The 26,915-nt window shown below is 41.5% G+C and overlaps 1 protein-coding gene across 50 annotated transcripts in view; it reads right to left on the bottom strand.

Moving 5' to 3' along the window:
- The window catches only part of LOC140661310 (uncharacterized), a 274,629-nt gene that overhangs the window by 14,185 nt on the left and 233,529 nt on the right, over positions 1 to 26,915 (bottom strand). For 13 of the 50 annotated variants that reach the window (XR_012045756.1, XR_012045739.1, XR_012045736.1 and 10 more), the window contains 5 exons: positions 20,035 to 20,127; positions 19,467 to 19,576; positions 16,757 to 16,810; positions 13,859 to 13,940; positions 8,381 to 8,770 (listed from right to left, as the gene is read on the bottom strand). Coding sequence is in view for 32 of the 50 variants with exons in the window: in XM_072883510.1 (XP_072739611.1) it covers positions 16,805 to 16,810; positions 19,467 to 19,576; positions 20,035 to 20,127 (209 nt within the window). In the remaining 18 variants the exon portion in view is untranslated. The other 37 variants (XR_012045760.1, XR_012045755.1, XR_012045766.1 and 34 more) reach the window with 16 other exon arrangements.

Raw genomic sequence — 26,915 nt, 5'->3', positions numbered from 1 at the left:
TTGCTCTTTAAAACAACAAAAAAAAGTGCTGCTCTATTTATCATATGACACAGGTACTTTCAACTACTTAAAGATGGATAGTCATAGAATCATAGAATTGTTTGGGTTGGAACGGACCTTTCCAGGTCATCTAGTCCAACCCCACTGCAATGAGCAGGGACATCTTTAACTAGATCAGGTTGCTCAGAGCCCCATCCAACCTGACCTTGAATGTTTCCAGGGATGGGGCATCTACCACCTCTCTGGGCAACCTGTTCCAGTGTTTCACCACACTCATCGTAAAAAATTTCTTCCTCATATCTAGTCTGAATCTACCCTCTTTATAATTTCAGATCCTAGAGATTCCACCTTACTTAAGGTGAGGATAACAAGATAAATATAATGCTTAGAATTTAATCTTGGGTAAAATAATGACTGAGTTTGTGTCTCACAGAGCCATGGCTGAACTAGGTGACAGGCAAAGATAAGAGTATTAGCACTTTTGATTTATGTAGCAAAGTGGCCAATAATTTCTTACTATCTTTTCCTGTAAATCTTGAACCATGTCAAATGCCTGGAAATGCCCAGGTTGGTTTCAGCCTACCCCCTGCCCCATATCCCCTTGGGTGGGAGGTACACAGGGAAGAAGGGGCTGGGAAGAGGGACATGGGCACACTGCCCAGAGCCTTCAGCCTCTGCAGCCTTTGTGGTAGCCTTGTCCAGAATTGTGGAAGGACTCAGCACTTCCTGACCTTGCCCACTGCTTCCGTCTTCACCCCAGGTGTTTCTGCCAGGACCACAGTCCAGCAGAAACAGTGCAGACATACCAGGATGGGGAAACCTTGTGTTATTTGCCTGGAGCCCCTGGAGGAGAAAAGCTGTCCTACCAGGCTGTGGTGTTCCCCCCATGTAGGCACACATAGTTCCATCAGGGCTGCACCCAGGCACAAGGCCCTTCCTGTGCTTGTTCACACTGGTCGTGTCTCTCTTGCAGTGACAGGCTCTTTGCACAGGGTTGTTTTGCTTCTGGTGCTCCCAGTGTAAAGACAGGGAGAAATTCTTGTCAAAAATGTCTTCCACGAGGATCTGACTCCCTACCATGTTGGTTCTCTTCTGCCCTTCCACTGTGCTCACAAGACATAAGAAGGGTACAAGAGTGTGGGGTCAGCACAAGGGCTCTCTCACCAAGCTCTGTCTCCAACAAGAGGGGCTTCTGAGAGGACAGGAGGATGTGAGCTACTACACAGGGATGCTTCAGGCCTTGGGAGCTCAAATTGCTGAGCAGGAAGTGGGATGCTGGTGGTTATGAGCTCTAGAGGGATTTGTTCTTCCCAGAACTTGCCCAGCTAGTAGGGGCGAGGTTTCTGCAAAAAGCTGGGGAGGTGGCGCCTGTCCCTTCTCTTAGATAAAAGTACTTTGGACTTTCACTTCTTCCTGTAGTCTATCACAGCCCCTGTTTGCCACCTGTGAAGCTACTCTGCTTTGAGTGTCCCAGCTCCCCAGGCTCTGGCCTCCGCCTCCCAGGCAACAGCTTCGTATCCCTCACTGCTTTGTCTGCAGCCAACATATAGCTGCAAACACCCATCTTGCTCAGCATCCAGTTCACACTGGTCAGACCCCTGCCCTGGGCTTCTGCTCACTTCCCATGGCCCATGTCAAGTTCTTTCTTCTCAAAGCACTGCATTTCCCCATCTTGCACACTCCTCTGGTCCCCTCTCTTTCTGGAGTCTCCCCATGTACTTCTCCATATGGACAATAATGAGAATTCAGAATGGAGTTTGATTGCCAAGAGAGCACAGCACTCTCTTTTACTGCAGGAGGATCCTGTTTTGGCTGGAGTTGCTCAAGGTTTTATTGTCTGGTTCACCTCATGCATGCTCAGAAGCTTAATGCAACACCTCACTTGCCTCACCGCACCCACAGGATATATTCTTATGGTAGTTCTCCCAAGCATCTTCAGAATCCTTCTCTAGCGCCTTTTCTCATAGTTATATCTGCTGTAATCTGGATACCCACGTATTCACTACTTTCATTTAAAAATCCAGCTACGAAACACAATCCACCTTAAGTAAAACAGAAAAAATGAAGCAGTGTAGTCCCTATACAAGCAAACACCCCTTTCTCTTTTAGCTTCTGTCTCAGCAGGCAACCCGATGGGCAGCATTTATTTAAGCAGAGGTGCTTGCATTCACACTGATAGGTGTGGGTTGCGTTTGTGTGGTCCTCTCCCTCACCCCACCCGTGTTAACGAAGTGAACAGTGGAGCACCATTTCAAGTGGTGTTTGCTGAGCCCAGCATGGCCACCCAGCTAAGTGCCTCCGTGGAATAAGGTAACAGTAGTACTATAAATTCATGCAGAACAACACACAAGTCTCCAAAAGACATTAGGAAATGTCCTGCAGTGCCTTGTTTAACTGCAAGAGTAAACTGCAGATGAGACAGAAGGGCACGGCACACAGGGAGCATTCATCACAAACAGATTGCTCATTGTTTTACCTCAAGTGAGATCTGGAAAGTTTAAATGTCCCCCTCTTTCCTGGAAGGCTTGGGTCACAAAGTCTGCTGTGGGACTCTGCATAGAGCAGAAGAATTTACAGCTAGAGAGTCTCAAGCACAGTGGCCTTGGTGGTCCTATTGCTGAATCTATGTAATTATTTTAATTTTTTTTTTACTTTTGATGTGTGGCTGGGATACAAGTTTAGTACTTTGTTCTATCTTTCTCTGTGGCAGCCTTGTTTCTTGCCATCCTCAGGAAAGATTCACAGTGATTATAGTGATTATAGTGATTATAGTGACTTGCAGTGGTAATCATGGCAGCATACCAGGGCTGATTAGAAATCGCAAGAGTCCAAGAAAGAGTTGCCCCTACTGTGATGGAGTGTAACACTATGAAACTTTTTTTTCCCTACTTATATGGAGGCTCCTGAGCTATACTGCTGCACTGAACAGCTGTAAACTACCACCAGAAAGGGACAATTTAGCCTCAGGGCAATCCAGAGGGTGCATGAGACGACATAAAGTGCCTTCACATATCCCTAGGCTATGTTTGCACTGAACAGAACTACACCCTGAGGACAGAAATGGAAGTGATGAAAATGTCATTTTTGTTGTGTTTGCTTTCTGAGAAAAAAAAATCCACTAGAGGTTATCAGAGGAACAATTTTATTTTTAGAATACTCTTGTTCCCATGAAACTCAAGAGAATTTTTATCTTTGACTTGAATGGGAACAAAGCATTGCCCTTGGGGAATGACTTCTTACATTACCAAAAAAGAAATATGATTAGGAAAACCTGTGGAGCACATTTTCTCCAGTGAATTGCTCTTGAAGAAATGTATCTACAGAGAGAAGTGTTTATGTTAATTCTGAGACATTACTTTGTCATGCTGTTAGTTTTATAGGGTACTGGTTTCCAATTTCTTCTAGTGCCTATTGTCTGCACAATAGTGCCTAGTGCCTAGTGCCTGCACACCAAGCTGAGTGGTGCAGTTGACACACCAGAAGGACGGGATGTCATCCAGAGGGACCTGGACAAGCTGGAGAAGTGGGCCTGTGTGAACCTCATGAGGTTCAACAAGGCCAAGTGCAGGGTCCTATACCTGGGTTGGGGCAATCCTCGGTTTCAATACAGGCTGGGGCATGATGTGATCGAGAGCAGCCCTGCGGAAAAGGACTTGGGGATACAGATGGATGAAAAGCTGGACATGAGCCGACAATTTGTGCTCGCAGCCCAGAAGGCCAACCGTATCCTGGGCTGCATCAAAAGCAGCGTGGCCAGCAGGTCGAGGGAGGTGATTCTGCCCCTCTGCTCTGCTCTGGTGAGATCCCACCTGGAGTACTGCGTCCAGCTCTGGAGTCTTCAGCACAAGAAGGACATGGACCTGTTGGATCGGGCCCAGAGGAGGGCCACAAAAATGATCTGAGGGCTGGAGCACCTCTCCTATGAGGACAGGCTGAGAGAGTTGGGGTTGTTCAGCCTGGAGAAGAGAAGGCTGCGGGGAGACCTTATAGCAGCCTTCCAGTACTTAAAGGGGGCCTATAGGAAAGACGGGAACAGACTTTTTAGCAAGGCCTGTTGTGACAGGACAAGGAGTAATGGTTTTAAACTAAGGGAGGGCAGATTTAGACTGGATTTAAGAAAGGAGTGTTTTACAATGAGGGTGGTGAGGCACTGGAACAGGTTGCCCAGAGAGGTAGTGGAAGCCCCGTCCCTGGAAACATTCAAAGTCAGGTTGGATGGGGCTCTGAGCAACCTGATCTAGTTGAAGATGTCCCTGCTCTTGCAGGGGGGTTGGACTAGATGACCTGGAAAGGTCCCTTCCAATCCAAAGCATTCTATGATTCTATGATTCTATGATTCTGTAAAGCTCTATACATCTTAGATCTGGAAAAGCATTTGCACATTTACTGGAGATTGTGTATTAGCCCTTGCATAGCATTCCTTATATTGAAGAAGCCTTCACATTTTTTTCCTTTCTCTAGTAAGCCACAAAACAAGGGTTGTCTGTTAGCCCAGGATTTGTTAAAGCACTGACAAGCTACACTAAAACTAAAACTCATCGCTCCAAACAAAAAAACAGTTAAAACTGGCAATAGATACTTTTAAAAATGTGTTTTCAAGCAACAATTGAAAAAAAGAATATATCACTGGAAGATAATTTTTCTGTGTTGGCATTTGGTACCCTGTAAACCTAATTTCAGAGATTGTCAGTCTAGCAGTGGAGAGATGATTAGTCTCCAGGCAATTAGTTCTGTGGTAGAAAGAAGCAATTGGTTGCAGTTAAGGTTACAATTATGGCTGGGATTAGGATTGATGCTCTGGAGTGGCGGGGGTGAGCTGTGGGGCTACAGTTAGGGTTAGGGTTCAGGAAAGGAAGAGCTGGACAAATACATTTACTGCAGGATCTTGTCAATGTGGTGAGTCTAGGATGATGGCTGGTGACAGCAAGGACATGCCTTCTGGCTAGTTGTGATGGGAACTGGTGGCAAGAGTGTTACTATTAAAGGCAGTATAAAGGTTGGATGTATGGTCTGGATTTAGGAACGCAGTCTGTGGAATTGCGTTTATCACAGTATCACAGCAGCCCTTATTTCAGACGTTTTTTTGTAGGAGTGAAGGTCTGATGATGCATCCTAGAGGCAACAGGAGTGACTAACTATAATGAAGGTGACTATCTTGGTTGTGGTTAGGATTAGGATTCTGGAGGGCCAAGGTGGGAGATCTGCTTTTAATGTGGAGTCCTGGAGAGGTGTAATGATGTCTGAAAGGATGATTGGCTCTGATCTGGGAGTTGATAAGTCTGTAATGAAGCAAATGGTTGGCATTAGGGGGCAAGAAAGAAAAGGACAGAGAACCCGGGAGTATTAATGAATCCTGTCCATCAGGGGGAGGGCTGAGGTTGGCAAGGAAGAGTGCAGTCTGTATGCTATACCACTGAAAAGAGGATGGGTAGGATTATTATTACGATAAAATATTATTAAGATTAGGGTTGGGTGAAGGATCAGGCTTTAAGAAAGCAGAGTTTATAAACAAAAATTTATTGCTGAATCCTGCCAGTCTTTTACTCTTCATTTAGGGGTGATTTTGCAGCAATGAACTGTCAATGTGACAGGACTACAGATAAAGCATCTGGCAGTTATGCAGGCAGAGTTTGGGGTAGAAGAGGACAAAGACTTGAATTTACTGGTAGGTCCTACAGAATTTAGACACACAGTCGGGGCTGATGCCGGAAAGCTACTCAGCTTAGCATTAATTCAGAAGTTTATGGCTGTTGTTAATCTGTCCAAAAGCCTATCCTAAGGGCAGCCTTTCCCTTTTTCTGCGAAAGAAAGCATGGAGTGCTAAACTGAGTGTTAGATCCCTGAGAAGGGATGACTGCAGAGAGGGTTGGTGCTTGCAGAGGTCAACAACATCTGGATAGTATTGGCTTAGGACAGGGTGAGTAAGGTTACCTGCAAGTGAAGGCTGTATTTGGATATCTGGTTTCTGTTTGGAAAGTAGAGGTGCGTGTTGCTGGATCCTGACAAGCCTCAGGTTCCAGTTTCAGGACTAGTTCTCTCAGCAATGAATAATGTATAATTCATCCTGTGACAGAAGACAGTAACTGGGTTAAGGATGTTAGAGTGTTAACTGTTAGTGTGGCTTAGGCTCACAGGTCTGGTAAAAGATGGCTAAGGTCTTGGTTTTACATTAGTTCCTTAAGAAGCTAAGGAAGAAGAGCAAACTTTGGTATCAGAGAAGTCAGTCATTGTGGTATGAACTCTGTAGTACAGATCAGTATTGTATTTAGAAAACATCCTTTTCATTAATGCTTTCATTAGTGTTATGGCCCAGGAAAGGGGAGGCTAGAAGAGCAAGTTAATAGGTGGACCTACTAAGTCCTGTGGGAATAGCATGTGGCCTATTATTTGTAGCGAGCTGTGTGTTTCTCTCCAAACTTAATTTTTAGGGTGTCTGAGTTGGTGGGTTTTTATTTTGTTTATTGGCTAAAGTTGTGTTCAGATTTAAGGTAAAGAAAGCTGAATTTAGATACTCAGTTTCTTGCAGGATCCTAACAGGTTGTGGCTGGTCCTACCTGTGAGTAATGGATGATCAATGCCATGGCAGGAAAAGTTGAATGGGTTTTGGATATGGTGACCAATAGGACTGAATTTGGAGCTAGGGATCTGTGCAGCAAAATTCAAATATTAGTGTGGTTTCTTGCAGGGCATTGAGGCCTAGAACAAGGAGTGGTTCTAACACAGGAGAAGGTCTTTTTGGAATTTATGAAGAAATTTAGACTTAATGTTAAAATTGCAGTTAGGAAAGCAGGGGCTGCAGAGGTCAGCTTATTATTGGAGTCTTTCAGTTCTGTAGGGCAGGATGAAAGCTACTGTTAGGAAGGGTGTATGCTTTCTGTGTGGGTGAGTAAGGGTTTTACTGAGAGGAGAGCAATGGTTGGTGCTATGTTTTAGGTAAACAAAGTCTGAAAAGCTTGTTCTGTTGCTGGGTTCTGTGAGACCAATAATTCCCATTTCACTGTTCATCTTTTCAATTGTGAGGAGCAGGTATGTAGTATGTGACAGAAACTGGGGCATGAACAAGACTCTGGACAAGATTTTAAATTGGGATTTGCTTTAGGTCTTCAGTAATTGCTCCATGTTCAACATGGGTTTCTATAAAACTGAGATGAAGACTGACATCAAGAAAGGTGAATTACTATTCATTTCAGTATGGCTGGAAGGGAAGATCTGGAGAAATGTGATGCTGCCAGTTCTGTTGGGATAGGATAGGGATTGGGCTTGGGGATGGACATTGGATTTATGCCTTCTGGTTATTTTTGGAGAGGGGTAAGTGTTCACAGGGGCCTGATGAAGGATAAGATAATACTTTCGTGGTCACTTTATGGATTATTTTGAGACTGGATACAATTATTTTCTGTAAAGAAAAGAAAGCAAGTAAGAAATCACAGTTTTGAGCTGTTTGTGAGGCTGGTAAATAGCACTGTTTCATCCTATTCATGCACATTTCATTTGAACATTTAAAAAGAAGTATTTCTATTCTTTCTTTTTTTTAATTTGAAATGCATATGTATTTTAAAATGTAAAAAAAAGTTTTTAAACCAAACACTAAATGAAATACTGATAGCTGGGACAAAACAAATGCTTACATTAACCCTAATTTTTAATTTTATTTCCTGTGTCAGGTTTTCCAAAATACATTTTTCTCCCCAACTTTTCCATTTGGCCAACTAGGCTAAAAACATTTTTCATAGTGCTAAATTCCTTTGCCATACCAGATTTAACTTCATGCATGGAGGCTGATACAGATACAAAAATTAAAAAGAAAAATAGAATCATCCATAGTTTTAGTGAAAAAGTAAAGACTTCAGCTGTTTTCTGTATCACTGTAGCACAACAAAGAGGAGCACATGAAGTGTGTTAATAGGGTACTCTGCATAAGCTTCCACTGTTCACCTCTGTTTCTTTCCTTGTTTTGCAGATGAATGCAAACTTTCAACATTCAGAGTCATCCTTCTGGCAAACATTAAGAATATTAAATATTAATGTATGAAATCTGTTGAGATCCAACCTTGGAATCATTTTGAGTTTGTTTATGACCAATTAAAATGCCATATAAATTTCAGATTCTGCCATCTGAGTAGCCTGAATGCAGAGAATGAAGGACAATATCCTGTACACATAATTTAATTTTCCCATCAGTGTTTGTTTGAACTCTGTCTGTGGGTCAAAACAATGGATGTCTGTGCAAATATTTTCTACTTACGCCAGCCAGGACTGTGTGCATAATTCCAGATAAAATTTCAGCAACACTTTATAGTCAGTTAAGCTGACTTTTCCCACATGGAAAATAACACTTTCAGACTGAGAACTTTATTAATGAGCTATATGTGTCACTTGCCTGTGACAGAGCTTTGATTTTATGCAAACTGGACCCCCCTCTGGGTCCAGATCTTGACTGGAGTTTGAGGAATCTTATAACCTTCAGAAAATGAAATTTTATTGAACTTGGAATGGTCCCACGAGCATCAGAGATTTGCTGTGCACACAGAGAAAACAGAAGATAAGTAAATGGCAGAAGAATGTAGTGAGTCACTTAACCTGCAGAAAGAAGGCAAAACGTGGAGGAAGACAGTAGCAGGTAGAGGATGCAGTTCCCTTTTGGGTCAGCTGGACGTGTTTTTCCATTCACTTCTAAATTTTATCTCTGAATCCAAGCATCATCAGCCTTGAACTTGTGAGTGACAGGGAGGTGGAAAGAGGTGGAAAGGGTACTTCCATGCTTCTCAGCCTGGAAAAACAAAGTGGGAATGTCTGCCAAAGAAATCTGGACACTCTGGATTTTCTTGAAAGACCCAAACATTGTTATTTCCTCTGATTTTGTATGTGGTATCTGAAAGAGATTGACTTGTAAGTGTTCCCATGGTCTTTGCGTACACAAAGAGGAATGAGACACTTTCAATGACATTTATTTTAGGCTGATGGAAGGAACAAAGAGACAGGCAGCTTCCAACAGGGTGTTTCCTCAGCGTGACCCTGAGCATAGTTTGAGAACAGTCTGGCTGCTCCCTCTGAGCACAGGCACAGCTCCTGGAAACTGAAAAAGTGCCTACTATGAGCAGTAGCCAGACATGGCTGTCTGCCTCTGCGGGCAAGATCATGCAGCAAAATTCAGATATTAACATCCTCAAAACAGGGACAGCTGCAGTCAGGATTTTGGTTTGGATCACTAAGAGAGAGGCCCATTGGAAAGACAGGCCCATCTGCAAAAGCTGGATGCATAGTCAGATTTCAGGCAACTTGAACACTCAAAAGATACTCAGAAATGGGCAGTGGTTTAGGTCCTTAGAAATACAGTATCAAGTGGTTTTGTATTTTTACTGCCAGTGCTGCATACAGAATAAATGTGAAATAAATTCAGATAACTCCCCTTACAAAAGAGAAAACAAATTCCTTTCCCAAACTGTGTGTCTCATACCAAGACCACTTTGGGCACTGACCACTTCAAACCTCCACCTGAGTTGCAATGGTTTGTAAAAAGTTTCAGGCCCAGTCTGCTCGGTCTGTATTTGACATCACTTTAGTTTTTTGCAGGATAGTCAGTACTACTTTAGGTAAATACTCCATCCAATCCCCTTCTAAAATTACATGACTCTTTTGGTTCCCTCATAAATTAGACAGAAACTAACAGAAATTTAATAAACATGTTGTAGAACTCCACTTATTGAAACAGTAACATCCAGAGCAACTGGCAGACTTGCACAATCCTCGAGATGTAGGCTTGGTATGAATATCATGGTAGTTTAAATTTTATTCGTTACAGAGCAGAACATGAAGAAAATGTATCATACTTAAGAGAAAACCAGGAATATTTAAAGTAACTGGTCATTGCCCAGCTTGCTTCTCCTTCCATTATAGAGAAGTTTGTTCATGGCTAAGATCCTATTTCCAAGCAACCCAGATTCTTCCAGCTCATTTCTACAACCTCAGTTTACTGGACCTTTTGTGATGATTCCACTCTTCCCATGTTGCTGAACTATGGAGCTTTTCACAGGCATGATTTTCTTTAGAATGGAAATTGGAGAGTGATGGAATGAAGAGGAGAAAGGAAATAATACCACCTCAGAGGGAAAAACAGGAAATCTGAAGTTGGTTTTGGAAGTGAACGTATAAAAAACCCCACAATCTAAATGTTACATTTTGGCAGTATCAAAACAAAATTATCTTGACTGCAGACTTGGAGGTGTTTGGCTCTGTTTACCTTCCTGAACTTCTATATATATTTGGAGTCTAGGAATACTGAATCCTGGAAGACTGAGTTTTCAAATTGTAAGAGGGAGCCTTGAAGCTGTCCGGATTCTGAGCTCTATTTTAGAAAAAAATTACTCAAGACTTTACTTGCTGGCACCTTTAACATTCTTGTCCCCAAAGCTATTCAGATAGTGAATGTGCTCCAGAGCTCTGACTCAGGAAATGAGGGCTCCCAGGTGAGTTTTTCTCACTGAGTAAATCCAGCCAAAATCCAGGTTTAGCACCAGAGCAGGCTTCTGTTGGAAGCATGTTAGTGTAATGATGGATCTCTCTGAGATACACTAGGATGACAGCCATGATGACATTAGCTCTTCCCAGTCAGTTTTCCTCTGCCTCTGTTCAGTGACCCTCAGATAAACAACATGAAAGCTGACAACCACATTCCACGAACATTACTTAAGACACATTTCGGTGACTTCAGCTACAAACATTTCCTCCCATTTTTCTCATTGTTGTAATCACTGCATGACTTCAATAGCTGTAAATACTCACTATCACAATTGTATGAACCTATCTGGTTTATACCAGCCAACCTATCTGCTTCTAATTTCTTTTTGCTTTCAAAACAGGTTTATGTAACAGGCTAAGATGGATTTTTGTAATTTCCAACAACTCCAGACAACCAATCTAGACTTCTATGGATCTCAGTCACTTGTAGATACTAATGGAATAATATCTCTAAATTAAACTTTGTCATGACAGCAGTGTGGCAGGCCAAACTGCATAAACGAAGGGGTTGCAGAGCAATACTTGGCAGAAAAAAATAGTATATTGAAGACTTATAACTATTCAGTTCAGTATACCAGGACACAGGAGTCCAAATGGAAAAGGGCTGGCATTAATACTTTTGGAATTGGAAGGGGATGCCTGACTTCAGCTCATTTTGTTTGTCACCATTTCTGATTCTTTGGCTGCAAGCTCTGCAGATCTGCAGACCTGGCTTTGGCAGTGCTACCATTAAAATGCAGCTGAATGGCAGCATGTTTGCTGAGGGGAACATTTCTGCCAAGAGGAGGGAGAAGAAGCAGCAGCACCTGCCATGTCATTTATAGCAGTGTCACCTTTCTAAAGCTACCAAATTCTTTTTCCACCTACAAAAGTAACTCTATTTTCTTCTCACCCCTCCAGCATTTGAAATATTAAGAGGCCAGTGCAGTTGTCTTTTTTTTTCCCCTTACTCTGTTCCTTCTAGCTTCTGTCCTTTCCTTATTACTGTATATGTCTACCAACACAGTCTTTTCTGAACCATTTTCCCAGCTACTGAATGCAGGACTTTGTAAGAAATTCTTAAACAAATTGTCATGGGTAAACAGAATGCCAGATTTAAAAAAAAAAAACAACAAAACAAAACCGTATCTCAAGAGTTCTGTATCTCTACAATCTTTGGAAGCATTTCAGGACAATATCCAAAATATGTAATGCAATTAAGATACTGTGTTCTGGACTTGGCGCAGTTGAGACTCATCCTCTTCAATGCTCTAACTCAATGATAAATATTTCTAATGGCTGTGTCTATTGCAAACTTGGGTCTCCTTGTACCTGGACACGATTCCTATCAGACAGTTTAAAGCCTTGGATTAACCTTCAAGCAATCAAAGCATTAACTCTTTTTGATTGTGAAGAACTAACTTCCCCAGCAGTGATTAAGTATACAGCTCTTGGCTAGATATATTTTACATTTTACAAATGAGGAAATGGAGACAAAGAAGTTTGGGTAAGGTTCACAGCCAGTAAGTAACTGCAGTGATCACAACTCTGGGAGAGCCTTGCTCCCCGCTCATGCACTGGCCCCTGGACTGGCAGGACTGAAGCTCTTTGCTTGTTCTTGTTTTGTTCTGAAACAAAAAGGCATGAAGACACCAACTATGGGGAGCAAGAGCTTGTAGGAAATTGCATGTTTTCATTTACTCCACCAATATTCTGCAAGTAAAATTTTTGATAGTTTATGTAACTACATTTTCAAACATAAATGAAATACACCAATTGTGCCCAGAACTAGCTGAGGCAAATACAATGCAGCATTTATTTTCCTTAAATAAACAAAGCTTATTTTTCTCATTTTTTTCTTTCATTTTTGTATGTGATCCTATACCTGTAAAAAATTAGATGATGAATGGAAACCTCTCCAGGGTGTTCAGCTGCAATGAATGCAGCATCTGCCATTTGGTAATGAAAGAAGAAAAAGCTTTTCCATTCTTTGCAAGCCAGACGCAAAAGTGTTTGATATTGAAATCTCAAACAGAATAGAGACAAATGGTAGATTTTTTAGAGGTAATATTTTTCCCCTTTGATGCAAGATAAATTTTTATTTAATTTTGAAATTTAAACTGAACATAAAAATCTTTGGAGTACAGCCACCAATACAGAGGCTGTCATTAAATGTATCTTGTTAGAGTTAAGGAGAGATTCCCTATAATGCAAGTACTTGGAATAACATCTTACCACTTCTGTCTGAAGCATAGACCTGTTTACATAAGTGGGTTGATCAGAGACAGTTTCTGGCCAAACAAATGTTCAAGAAGATTAATGATGAACACATGTTGTATTTTGTTATCTAAAACAACACCCAAATTCTCAACTGAAATCTAGGTTATGTGATGACATAGAGTGTTGGTTAGGGGTATTTCCTGGTTTTGGAGTGTTAACCCATTGTGTCCACTTTTGTTGCTGTTTGGAGAATGCAGTTGTGTTTTTGTAGAAAGATTTCACTCCATTACTAGGGAAAGGGTGAATTTTCCTTTCTGCTCTAGGGCTCTTAGCCCTAGGCCTGAGAGGTGGCCGAAATGTATATGCAGAGAACATGTCATTGTTTGGTCCACAAGAAGGACAACAACCCGATTACTAGGAAAAGCAGCTCTTCCCTCGATTCAAACTATTCTGCAGTTGTTAGGATACCATTAAAGCTTATGGCATAAGAAGAGGTTTGGTATTACCCTGGTTCAACAGAAAACACGGTAACTTGCTGCTGCTTCTGTTTGCTCTAGGCAGCTAAGTATGCATCCAGTTTGCTAAACTGGTCAACAGCCTGGAGGCCCTTTTAGACCTCTCAGTGCTAGTGCATAATTAAATAGCACTGATGCAGAAACAGTCCACGCTATTCAACAGACTAGGCATGTTCATCTGTGTATTAAAGAGAAATTCAAGCCATTAAATCTAGGAAGCTGAAGAAAGCTACAGCTGGAACTAGCCATTAATATGTAACTAGACATCAGATAGCAGTGGGTGTCCTGGTGGACAACAAGTTGTACATGAGCCAGCAATGTGCTTTTGCAACAAAGGCTGCCAACAGCATCTGTGGCTGTGTAAGGAAGAGCGTGGCCAGCAGGTCAAAGGAGGTGATTCTTCCCCTCCATGCAGCCCTGGTGAGGCCACATCTGGAGTCCTGGGTCCAGTGGTGGGCTCCTCAGTACAAGAGAGACATGAACATCCAGGAGCCAGTCCAGTGAAGGACCACAAAAATGACAAATGGATTGGAGCATCTGACATAGTAGGAGAGGCTGAAGGCTGGGATTGTTTACCTTTGGGAAGAGAAGAATCAGAGGGAATTCTTAATAACAAGTATGAATACCTGATACGGTGGGTGTAAAGCAAATAGAGCCAGACTCTTCTCAGTGGTATCCAGTGGAAGGACAAGAGGCAATGAGCACAAACTGAAATACAAGAAATTCCATTTAAACATCAGAAAACCCTTTTTTTTAACTGCAAGGGTGATTCAGGACTGGAGCAGGTTGCCCAGAGAGGTTGTGAGTCTCCATCTTTGGAGATATTCAAAACCAGCTGAGTATGGTCCTGAGCAATCTGTTCTAGTTGAGCCTGCTTTGAACAGGAGGTTTGGACTAGATGATCTCCACAGGTCCCTTCTCACCCTAACCATTGTGTGATTCTGTGATTGCAGGCTTAGCCATGCAAGGGAGTCTGATACACTGGGGATTCACTGTCCGTATCACCTCAATACAGAGACTAGCTTAAAAAGCATGTCCTAGCTGAGTATTCAAAGTCCTATGTGAGTGAATATTGCCTAGATATTTACTCCTCAGTGCTGCCTTTGACAGCTACTTTATACCTCACAGCCCTTGTTGTGTCCCATCTGTCAGTAGGGGAATCATGAAAATGCAAGAGCAAGAGACAGCAGATGTTCTGGTGTACCCATGTAACACAGACTGCAGCAGACAGTCCTGCCTGGCATGAGAATGATCAAACACATAATTGTTGCTGCACCTACAGCCCAAAGGCATGTCTTCTATTTGGCACTCCAAAAACTTTGCCTCAGAGGCTAGCACAGCCACGCTAAGTAGTGTGTAACTTCCCTTCCCTTATAAACCTGTCAAGCTATTTCTCCTAGAGAGAGGCTAGAAGAAGAAAGATTTACTTCTGTTTGTGACTGTTTTGGGGCTGCTTAGAGTCTGTAGCAACAATGGCAAATACAAAACGGAACAAGTGGCACTCAAGGATTTAGCACAACCTAACTTTCTGCTCTGCCAGGTGCACTTGTTCTGTCCAAGACTGCATTACATATTTCAGGTTATAGGGCTGCCAGCATTAGTATTGCTTTTCTATTTTGTGTTGTTTCTCTTCAGCAATGGCAGTGGCATCACTGCCAGTGAAGACTGAACTAATACTAGCCCTTGGCCCATACCAGGGACTTCAGACAAGCTTGTCATGCATCAGTTAGTGGCCATCTCCATTTTACAGAGGGAAAAACAAAGCCAAAGCATGAACTAGCATGCCTATGGGCTCCAACTCATGACTGGAAGTGTTTCTAGGAGTGACAGCTGAACAGGGCACTTAATTTCATCCCCACAGCTTACAGCCCAGTGTAAGAAAGTAAACGGTGTGATTTGGGATGACTGGGACTAGTAGCTGCCTACACCACTGCAGTTAGGCCTGCCTATGTCAGAGCAGCATGGGAAATGTATGGTACAGTGGAAAGAGAACCCAGGACTCCCAGTTGCTGGATCTGATCTCCACTTGATATTTCTCCAACAATATGTCCATTCCTTGCCAACTAGTTCTAAATGATTCATTTTGTTACTGGATAGTCATATTTTGTGGGTAGCCACTAGTCAGTTTGAGTTACTCGCTTTTACAAAATACTTCCTCTAGAAGGTACTGTAAACAGAATTAATTTTTAAATAGTTGGAGTTGTTTGAAAGCCATGAGCAATGGTTATTAATATTGGCACAGAATAAGTCACATGCTGATGATTCAAGGGATGGAAACTGGAACATTTTGGACAGAACTGATGTTTTTATATTCGCTTGCCTTATATCCAGACACTCTGGTGGTAGAAGTGTTAATTATACCCAAGACAGCAAACTGGGGAAGTTACAGGTACTAATACATGTGGACGTGTGGTAAAATAAATCTTTAGATGAAGAAAATAATGTATATTCAAGTAATCTAGTTTCCATTTCTTGGTTACAACATGCAATTTTATCATGCATCTCTTCTGAAAGACAGAGGAGGAGGAGGAATGAGTTTGTCTCATTGAAGGCAATGGAAAGTATGCTTGATATAGCATGCACAAATATGGACATGAAACTGGGAAGCTGCACTGCTAACAACTCTTACAGATGCAAAGAAGCATGCACCCAGATTCCCGAACACATACAGTGATGTTTTGACTTGAAATTTCTTGCACTGAAGCTCATTCTTGTGATAAAAAATGGCAGGTCCCCAACCAGCTAGGTCAACAAGCCAAGAAAGTTTGCCACTTGGTGATTGCAGCCTAGTTACCACTAGCACAACTCAACACTGTTCTGCTTCCCTAAAAAAAAAACCAAACCAACATCTCTAAGGCTTGCCACTGTTTGGAAAGAACCTATAACTTTTTTGCACGTCTAGACCGGTTTACTGCTTTTCAGTGTGACTTCTTGTCATGGTATCACAGCCAGTATGTACTTTTTGACTGCTGCTGACCAAGGCAGACTCTGAGTAACCTTCAAAAGCAAAAGAATTTGCCAGCAACTGAGTCAGTTTAAACTGCCTGCCAGGAATTTGCTGCATGCCACACAATACACTTTTGAGTCACCTTCTAAAAACAGCCTTGATGAATAAGTACTTGACAAGAAAAAAAGTCTGAAATTCCCACTTGGTCATACGCCAGGATTCTGCCATGCTCCCTTTCTCTCCAAAGTCAAAGCACTTAACCTGATCTCCATATAAATGGCTATTCAAAATGTCATGTTCAATAAGGAGCATGACCAGGGGCTGCACACTGGGCCTAAACAAATGGGGCCTTCTGTGGAGAGGCACAGGAATCTGATGCAACAAGACACACACACACACATACACACACACACACACATTGCATGGGACTGTAAGAGACATGAAGGGCTGCCTGGATGTCTAGAGTCATGAGGCTAATGCCCACACCTCCCACATTACAATCTGACCGAGAACAATATGCCTATGGAAAACAAGTGTGAATTCTGTAGGAAATAGAAGTTACCGATGTTTAACTCACCGCTAGGTGTCACGACTTCTTCATTTTTAAGCAGACTGCTGAGTTTCTCTATGCCTGGGGGGGGAAAAAAGCTCAAGGTGAAAGGCAGGAAGCCAGTGTATTGGCCAAATACCTGTGTCAGCTCCTAGCTAAATTCTTTTCAGTAAAGTCAGGTTGGTAGATAGCACATTCAGAGAAAAATAAGAAATCATTTCCATCCCTTTTGCAGATTACTGCCATCTCAGACCATACTGAAACTCTAAAAACATCATGAGTGCAGGTAGCTGGAAAGTTCAGCATGCTTAGCGCACCGTGGAGTTCTCCTTATATTTGTTTGCTTTACCCTGTCAGAAATGAGCCCCAGATGCAGTAGAGCTACAGGTACATGAAAGTGAAAAAAATTTTCCCCACATCTATGAAATTACTCTTCTTTTCAGTGTGTCTCAGAATAGCTGATTTTGTTAAAAGTCCATCCCTGCTGTTACTGACAAATGCTTTACTTTTGGTAGCTTTGGAGACTGATAAATACACAGACACAAATCTATGTATCTATTTTAATATATATTCACAGGCAAAGCATGGGTCAGGAAATGTTAATGCAACCACCCCTCTCTATGCCATGCACTCTTCCTATGCTGCCCTGCTCTCCAGGGAGGTTTTACCACCTCCTGCTTTCCTGGCTTTTCTACTGAGACTGAATGCAGTGGAAGCAGGCTGTTTTTAGGCCCTCCACTGAACTGAGAATCTTATCTCCTTTCTTGCAAGTAGACAAATTGTCATCAGGGTAAGGCTGGAATATACTTGATTTTTAAGCCTGTGGGCTGGACGCAAACCAGCAAAGGAGTGAGGAGCTCGCTCTCCCTCTCAAGGTTTCCACAATCCCCTTCAAGCTGGGATTAAAAACTTAATGTAAGAGGTGCAGCCTTGTCAGGAGAAAGACAAACAAATGCTTCATAAGTGCTCTTCCCCTTCTTTCTACATATTCCATGTCATGTTTAATGCACAAAGGTCTGGTGTGGACATGAACCCACTAGCCCAGGAAGAGGCAGGAGAACTGGTGCATCAGACTAGGTGCTTCTGGGCTCTTTTTAGGAACTTGGCAACAAGAAGGGACTGAAGTGGCTGCCCAGTATGGGCAGATGTTTTTTCCTCTGACCCCTTGTAGAGTACACATTTGCTGGATGATTTACAGCTTGTTCTCTGAGCCAAAGGAAAAATCCAAACATTGCTGGCTGCAGTCAGATTTTGTTTGACCTCTTAAGTAGTTTAACATGGTACTGGCCTTCTTTCCCATTTTAGGTCTTTCCCTTCCAGAACAGCAGAATGGATTCAATGATGCAGCTTCTCAAGCAACTACATAATGCCCTGGGCTGGAAGTAGTGAATGTGTGATAATTACCTTTAAGATAAGAGTTCTTTTGTTCCCTTTTGGGAACATCCCAGCGAAGCATAGGGAAACCCAGAAGGGAACCTCACAAGTGACTTTTTCTCTTCTAGGTGCAAAGGGTGTTTTTATTGTAATGTGCTATGAGTTTCCATCTTCCTATTCTGTAAGTTAGGAATTTGAGAATCAGCGTTTGCATGAGAATTTAAGACTACACAGTTTCTTCCATCCTTCAAAGTAAAGCCATGTCACTGGGTGGTCTTGGCACCGAGCTCTCATATGGGGCCAATAAAGGTGATTTTTGTAAGTACAGAACCTGAGAGATTGGATTCACATTAAAAATGTGTAATTAATCTAATGCATAAATTAAGATTGATTCGTATTCCATATTCTGTGTTGAAGCAATACAGAAAGATTCCACCCATTAGGATTCAGTGGACGTTTTGGACATTTGTTTTAAAGGGATACCATTCAACTTTTTACCTTTCTTGTCAGAATCCTTTCTTAATTTAATATTGTTCACTTAATATTCCCTTTGCTATTACAGAAAATTATATATCATTTTCTTAATATTTTTGCAGTTTATTTACCTTGGGCATTTGACAATATCTTGTGTCTAGTCTGCTTCATTTCTTTTAAAACTGGAAAATGTAAAACCACAGAAAAGCAGGGGAATTCAACAGCAGGTGCTGGGACTAAGAATATTTTCCACTCATTCTTTAAATAAATGGAGTGAATTTCAAACTGCCAGAGTCTTTAATCTATAGCTGTAGTTTATTGATCACCATACTTAACAAATATAGGGTAACCTGAATATCAGATATTATTTATTGCTTGTTCTAGGGAACTGCAATATAATGCCTCCATTTCTTTTCTGACCCTTAATTTCCATCTCCTGAAGCACTGACGCAAAGCCCCATGCCTCCTAGATCTCAAAACCTGCCATTTCTACAACTGTATGCTCATTCTCTTCCAAATGTATTCTACTTATTTCTTCTCTGGTGCAGATGGGGTGGTTTCTGGTTCCCAGTAAATACTTGTTGCCTTGCATAAGGACAAAAGAATCAGTAGTATTTTTGCCCTACGGGAAGTAATGCCTGTCTGGTGAGAAGATATTGGAAACATCTCCAGGAGATCCAGATGTTTTGCTTTAGCCAAAATGATGTCTGGACATCAACTATGAGTAGAAGAAATACATGTTTTTTCAAGAATTTCAGGTAAACCACATGAACTGCTCAGGAGTAAACCCTGGAGATCTGCTAATGCTCCTACAGTAGCATTATTAACACTACAAATTGGCTTGACCTGCAATACATAAATCCTACCAAAACCAGTTTACAAATCATACCTGAATTAGACTGTAGCAGAAGGCTGGGGTAGGAACTACCAGAGACACCAGATTAAACTCTTGAACAGCAGATCTAGGGGTGGATGAGCCTTGCCAAATCAGAAGCTGTCCTGAGCATATGCAGAAACACAGGTTTAGAGCTTGGGAAGCCCTTTCTTGGCAAAGCTAGAGGATGTGACTTCTTAACAAAGTGAGATTCCACACCTGGACTTGGCACCTATACTCTATTTAAATCTCACTTCAGAGCTAAAAAAGGGCATTATGCACTTAATCTCTACTCTTTTCTTTGTTTCTTTTGAAAAACAAGGAAACTGTTTTTTAGTGCTCCTCTAGACCTACGTCCAAAAAGCACCTGATAAGAGGTAGGGAGTGTTACCTGTGAAAGGGGTGCTAGCTGTTATCTACTTTATAGCAGTGAAGTAAGGGTAGCTATCCTAGACTATAAAGTATTTGTACACTGTGACAACAGGGACAATGACAAGGACCTCAGACTTACATGGGCCTGCTCTTACCTTATTCTCATACAACACAACCTGAAAGGTGAACTTGAAGAGGAATAGACAAATACCTGGAGGGCAAATAGTGAGGTTTCCTTGAAGCCTTGAAGAGAGACAACTGCTGATTCCGAATGACACTTTTGACTCCTTAGGAGCAAGCTTGCCTAAAAGTGGGAGATACATAAGCATAGACAGACCTGTTTATAGACAGGAGTAAAATTATGGTACTTCCTACCATATTATTAGAATGCCTCCCAGTCCTTGAAAAGTTACACCTTAAAACAACAGACTGTAAGATGAGGGAGGCTGTACTATTCTCATTATACAGAGAGGGATCTGAAGCACTGAGAGATCAAATGACAAAGCAAGAAACATAAGAATATGGCCTTCATAAACTGTGAGCTGAACACCAGTCCCTGGAGACTTTGAGTAAGGCAGCTGGACTGCTCTTCTCTTGCAAGCTTTCTTAAGTGCTGAACGGAGACGTGTGCATCTCTTAATGAGAGATGGCTGCAAACTAGGAGATCACTCTGGCTTGTAAAAATTTGACTAACAATATTCACTTGCTGCTGTGTATTGGTTTTTGGCAGGCAGATCAACATGTTACCCATAGATATGGCTAATTATAATGCCTCTGAAAAAAAGAAAACTAGTCAGAACTGCACTGTTAGAACACTGTCCTCTGCATGCATGGTAGTCAGGAAAAGTCTCTTAGGAACCAAAGAATGTGGCTGAAGGCTAAAAGCTTCAGAAGGGGTGTCATTCAGGGAGCTAAAATAAAACCACTGAAGTAGTTTAGTGACCCCAGCAGCAGGCAGTCAGAGCTATGTCTTGGAGGGCCCACTTAACCCTGGAACATGTCACTCCATCAGCACAAGCATCTGTTTCAAAAATGCATGTCATCAAAGAAGCTGCTAAGACGAAATTGCAACTATTAGCCAAACACATGCTTCATAAAAAATGCACTCAAGGCAGAGAACCCAAACTAAAAAAAACGTTCTCACTGTTGTTCCATAATGTTCCTTAAACAGCAGACGGGGAAAAATAGTTGCATGCAAATCTTAATGAATGAAATCCAAACTGCTATCTCCAAGCTTTCAACTGAATGCCACTGGCGGGTCATTCACCAATGATACCATTCAGTTTATTGGCCTTTTTTTTCCAGACTTGTGTGCCTAAAGCACTCATTTATGACAATGGCCTGATTTTCACGGCAACTGTTCCCATATGCTCCTGCTGGAATTGTAGTTTTCAGAGTCTCTAAAACAAGTCTGCTCTTTTGAGTGGTTAAAGATGGCTTTTAGTTGTGTAACTTTCAGGCATCCCATATCAGAGAGTTTAGGCCAAGTGGAGAAAGTTACAGCAGATCTCAAGCAGTTAGTAAGTCCTGCCAAACCCCAGGGGACAGCTTATTCATCAGATTTTATAAACTGAAAATTGTGTCTTTGCTATCTGGGAGTTGCATAGTCAGTCAGAAATCTTGTCAGGCGTGAACATTGCAAGCAGCACTGAAAACAGGGTTTTTTTTAAATGGCATGTCTCCAGCCAGCTGGACTAAAGATGCTGGGCAGCCCTAATGTGGACTGGCCTCCCTGATGACCACAGAAGCTGCTGATACCAAAGCAGAGCATATTTTGGGCATCATAGAGAAATGATCTCCTGAATGGTACCCTGCTGACTAATGCAAGCACTGAGCAACTTGGTATTGATTAACATTTTGCCAGTCAGTGTTAACTGGTCAAACTTGAGTTCTGCTTCATTTTGGGCATGCTTTTCTTGCTTTGATTTGATCTCACGGCTTTGTAGAGCTGTCTTGGAATGGAACATTAATGAAATGCTATTCAGGGAATTCAGGTGGTATTCACATTATTTGGGCTTTCTATGGTAAGTAGGCATAAATTTCGACCTGCTTGTCGTGTTCCTTTATGAAGGGTACAGGAATTTTTCTTTGCACTTTATTTTCCTTCTTTTGTCAAGGAGGGCAAGACAGATGTGCTGGTATCTGCTTTTTAAAAATAGCCAACTGCGTCTGATTGGCCTCACTAGGATCAAGCTGTCAAGGTAATGGAGTGCCTGATGAAGATCCATCAGGAGTAAGTAGTGAAGATGGGACTTTGTTTTCAGAATTTTGGGGACCATGTGTTTGCCAAGCTGTCACAGTTTGTGCATGCTGAGCTTATTGTGCAGGGAATAGCTTCTATATGGCCTGAAGAAAATGACATTTTTAAAATACCATCTCTAATTTATCGGGCCATCTAAGGCATACTCTCAGAGATGTCACTTTGGTGCTGGTGTCACAGTTCTGGGATATGAGCTCTTGTTACTGCCAGTTAGCCACTAATCAGATAACTTGCTGGCCATTTTTGTTCTCATGCCATTCCACCACAGTCAGTACAGGTGAGGACCTACTCAAGGCTGCTTCTGGGCTGAGCAATAGTAGCTCCAATAGGCCACCAAAATCTAGCACACAATCTCCCAACTTTCTGGAACAAGAGCTGAAATGTGGCTAGCTCTGCTTCCTGTATTTGACAGAAATCATGTGTTCTGACCCTTAGAATAATACTGTACAACTAATATATGGCTTTGATTGCCCAGCTTCAGAGCTGGCTGTGGTATAGCCCACAGAGGCAGTTGCCTAGGTCAATGAAGTGTTGGGAGATGACAATGCGGCTATGGACCTACTGCTTGGTGTGCCTGTGTTGGTCAATGAAAGATACACACTCGCAGCTTATGCTGTGCTTTGAGGCTTATGCATGTCTAAACTGCCATCTCTATCCAACCCTTTTCTATGGCAACAGTGGCAGAGCAGGAAACTATTCCAGCTCCCTCTTCTCTTGAACTTCTCCATGGCCAGAAGAAGCTAGCCCCAGGCACGTCCTGCTCTCTGGTCCTTGGGTGGCAATATTCAGCATCGCCTTTGGAAGTAGGGGGCACAATTACCAGGCAGAGAGTACATCATCTTTGCAGACATCCATTAAAATGCAACACTGTCACTTGTGCATTGGCTGGCTATCAGGAGAATGATCAGCTTTGCTTGTATTTACAAAAGGTGGGCTAGCATCCTTCCCTGGCCTTTTTCTCTTAGAGGAATATTGTTACACATACATGCTTCAACCAGAGCAGCAAATTAAACCACTTTCTTGCCCAGGTACCTGTGGCTTTGGGAAGACAGAAAGAACTCCCCTCAAGAGTCTGTGGAATTTAAATCACTTTCAGGAGATAGCAAACCAGGAAAAAGGTGTCTCATTTGGAAGTGGGGAAGCCAAAGGGAAAGAAAGTTTACTCTTTTCCCAGAACTACAGGGACTTTACAATTTCACTCCCTTATGAAAATGAAGTCAAAGAGATACACTGTCAGTGAAGAAGAGCAGAAGCTCTCTTGAATCCACTGGGCTAGCATCCACTGCCAGCAATGATTCAAATCCCAAATATTTCACTATTTTAAGCAGACTGAGGTTCCTATAACCCCCTGACAGTACCATTATGGATAAACGCCTAGTGTTAAAATCCAGAGAACAATAGTATGCAAGAAACGGGATGTATGGGAAGTACTACATGCTTTCCTTATAATTTACCTGCACTATCTTTCTGATCATTGGGCATCCTTGCTCTGAGGGCCAATTGGGTCATACGAGGTAAACCATCTAGTGAGCAGATTTTTCTCGCCAGACATTGGCAGCAAGAACTGAATCTGACATCTTTTACTAGACATTAGTTTCTGGTTCTCTGGCTCTGGCTCACAAATGTGGTCGCCAAGAAGCTTTGGCATTCTTTTATAACTAGTATTATTCAGAGTTATAATTTATTTAAGCTCCTGTCCTCTTCTTTTCTTGACTGGAATAAAATAAAATCCAGAGATGTCACACTTCTGTTTATGACCAAGAAAAATACTGTCAATGTAAAGAGGTAGAGGGGACAGAATACCTAGAAATAAGAGGAGGAAGTTTTAGGAAATTAAATTGATGTAAATAGCTAACACAGGAATCTTTTTGAAAAGGTCACTTTGAAATGAGGTATGTCATACTCCTGAAAGGGCAGGACAAATGTGATGTTAATATGACATATCCACTTAATAATAATGAAGCAGCTTTGCTTTTAAAATCTGTGCTTGATCTTACTCTATGAGCAGTCAATTCTATTAAGGGATTGTGTACACAGATTGAAAGGTGAGGGTTTAAATGGAAATATGTTTCTGCAAAAATTAGTTCCACACTGATAAAAAAACCTCAGGACCCTGTCCTTAACCTGGGCCCTAAGTCGAAATAGATTTAAGATCTAGAAAACTTGCCTTTTAACTAGTTTGGCCATTAGTGTGTGCTATTCTCATCTTCCTTCTGGTAGTGTTATTCAAAAAAAATTGACATACCTTAGTTAATCAATATCCCTAGTTGTAGGACTACTTTTGATCTCACTCTCTGTTAATCAGATGCATGATTTTAAAGCAGTTTTCTATACCAGTTTTGCACATTGCTGTCCATGTGATCCTGATTTGTCTATCCTTAAAAAAAACTCCTTCTAGTCAATCTAGAAGTTGGTAACTTCTCCAGATCATGCAGAAGGCTGACTAAAAGCATGGCACAGATAAACATTCTACATGTATTTGTTGCAGATCTTTTCAAGTATTATCAGACACAGTCACCAAAAGGCAGTTCTTTGAATCCAGGTTGCTCTGCATTTCAGTCAAAATGCCTTGATTATGACAATCTTTCTGTCTGTCTATTCAAAAATGTTTTGAAGGCACAATCTCCAAAAAGCGAGAAGTTGTTGCAAAGAGGAGATGTATATGCTGTTCTCAACAGTGCACTGTGGCAGGAAAAAAGATGGAGATTCAGAGAAGACACAGGAAAACTTTTCAAAGCATCAAGTTATTACTTCAGCCTGGAACACACGGCATCAGAAAGCAACAGAGTTTTCATGGAACATTTTTACTATCAAGTTGGATTTTTTTTCCGTCAAGAGTAGCTAAAAGTAGAGTAGCATAGAGTACAGTACAGTACAGTGTAGTTGATCCTGCCATTGGTAAAGGGTAGACTAATCAACCTTCTACAGTCCCTCTCTTTTTCTATGAGCATAGAATTGCAAGGACAAAGAATATCTATATATTGTAACTCAATCTTTTGATTTTAGTACCAGGTTTGAAAATATTGTCATATAACTCTAGGAAGCAGGGATCACTCAGTTTCATAGACATTTCTATCTATACTTAATGATTCCTTAACCAAGTACTACATGTTGAAAAGAATTCTGCTACCTTGGACAAAATAAGACATTGACCAGACACTGTTATTATTCCAAGGATTTAGGGTCAGACTACTGATGAATACTCAAAGCAAAGGTTATCTGTATAACATTTTGATTACAGAAGAATTTCATGCACTAACAACATGCCCAGCATGCTATTAAAGACCAGTTTTTGATAGGCCTAATCATGGAAAATTAGAGGAACATCACTGAAGTCACATATCAAGACAAGAATTACACTCAATAAAAGATTGCAGAGTAAGGTCTATAGATCTTCACCTAATATACTTTATGTTTACGCATATGAGGAAAAAAAAGGAACATACAGCTCTTCATCAATGTTACTGATAAAATTATTAGCAGGTACCGTGGTTAACACATGCCCTATTTGTTCTACAGCTTCCGTGGGAGAGATTAACAACAAGTAAGTTTGTGTCATGCCTCAATACAAATCTAGAGAAACCCTGCTGAAGTTAATTGTGTGTGACAGGATTAAATTTGGTGCAAAACCAAACTTTGGCCCAGCATCTGTACTAAAAATATAGCTGCAGAGGGAAAAATAGGAATGTTTTTAACAACATTTATTGGACAAGGAGGGGTCTGAAGAGCGCAGAATGGAAAATGGCAAACATCTTTCACAAAAATAAGAATTGTCCCTCCTTCACAGGCCTGGATAGTTTGCATGTGTGGTACAAAAATGTGTAATGGAAACCTGGGAAACAAAGAAGGCTTTTCAGGCTGAGGATTCCAGCTGTTCGCAGACTGTGGAAGAGAAAACAGACTTTATTCAATGTCTGCAGATGTTTCCAAACTTTCATAGTTCTAAAATTTAAATTCAGTTACCTAATCAATATTAAATATCTGAGGGAAGATGTGTTGCCCATTGGATACAGTTTAGGTGGTGAGGAAAACAAAGGATTCAAAACATTCTCAGGCAGAAAGAGCTGGTGGCTCAGAGGCAGCAGCAGATGAAAACAATAACTGGAGACAGCCCATGCTGGAATGATAAATGAACATAAATTTCTCAGCTACACTGATGCAACTCCACTGGCTTTACTGGAGTGCGGTGTAACTCAAGAGTAGTTTATCTACTAGGCCTGATCACTCGTAAATAAGGACAAATTCTGTTCACGCTTACATAGTCATACTCTTCTAAAACAATGCTAAGTTGAAGGAGAATGGGTTTCAGAGCCTTTCACCTGACACCCTCAAAGCACACAAAAATTCCTGCAAGAGGAAGTGCAGGAAGATGTACGAGTAGGGATCATACAAGGTTGCACTGCAGCAGAGGCTGAATAAGGAGCAGGGGTGGGACAGAATTGTATTTCTGTTGTGAGCACTACTTTTGTGGTATCTCAAAACCCCATGTAAGTAATGATTTGCTGGTGCTACGGCTCAGTCTTTAAGTAAACAACCAAAACTCCCAGACTCAAACTTTAGTGGAGCCAGGATGTAATCCTGTATCTACAGGATTCACAGCTGATGAAACACCATCAGCAGCATGTTTCACAAATTTGGCAACAAATATATCTGCAGCCTGAGACTGAAACATATGGATTTTCTGGTGTCCTCTCAAACAGGCATTAACTTTGACATTTTACAGGCAGTAGCTTCACATTTTCATATAGCGTCAACAATCTCAACTATTCTTTTACTGACAAAGCACACATGGAAGGAGTGAGGCCTTTTTTTGTCTGAGAAGTAGAAGTATT

This window comes from Ciconia boyciana, chromosome 1 (assembly GCF_034638445.1).
Source record: "Ciconia boyciana chromosome 1, ASM3463844v1, whole genome shotgun sequence".
In the NCBI taxonomy this organism is placed as follows: Eukaryota; Metazoa; Chordata; class Aves; order Ciconiiformes; family Ciconiidae; genus Ciconia; species Ciconia boyciana.
The sequence above is the reverse complement of the archived record's forward strand: the minus strand, read 5'-3'. Positions and strand labels throughout refer to the sequence as shown.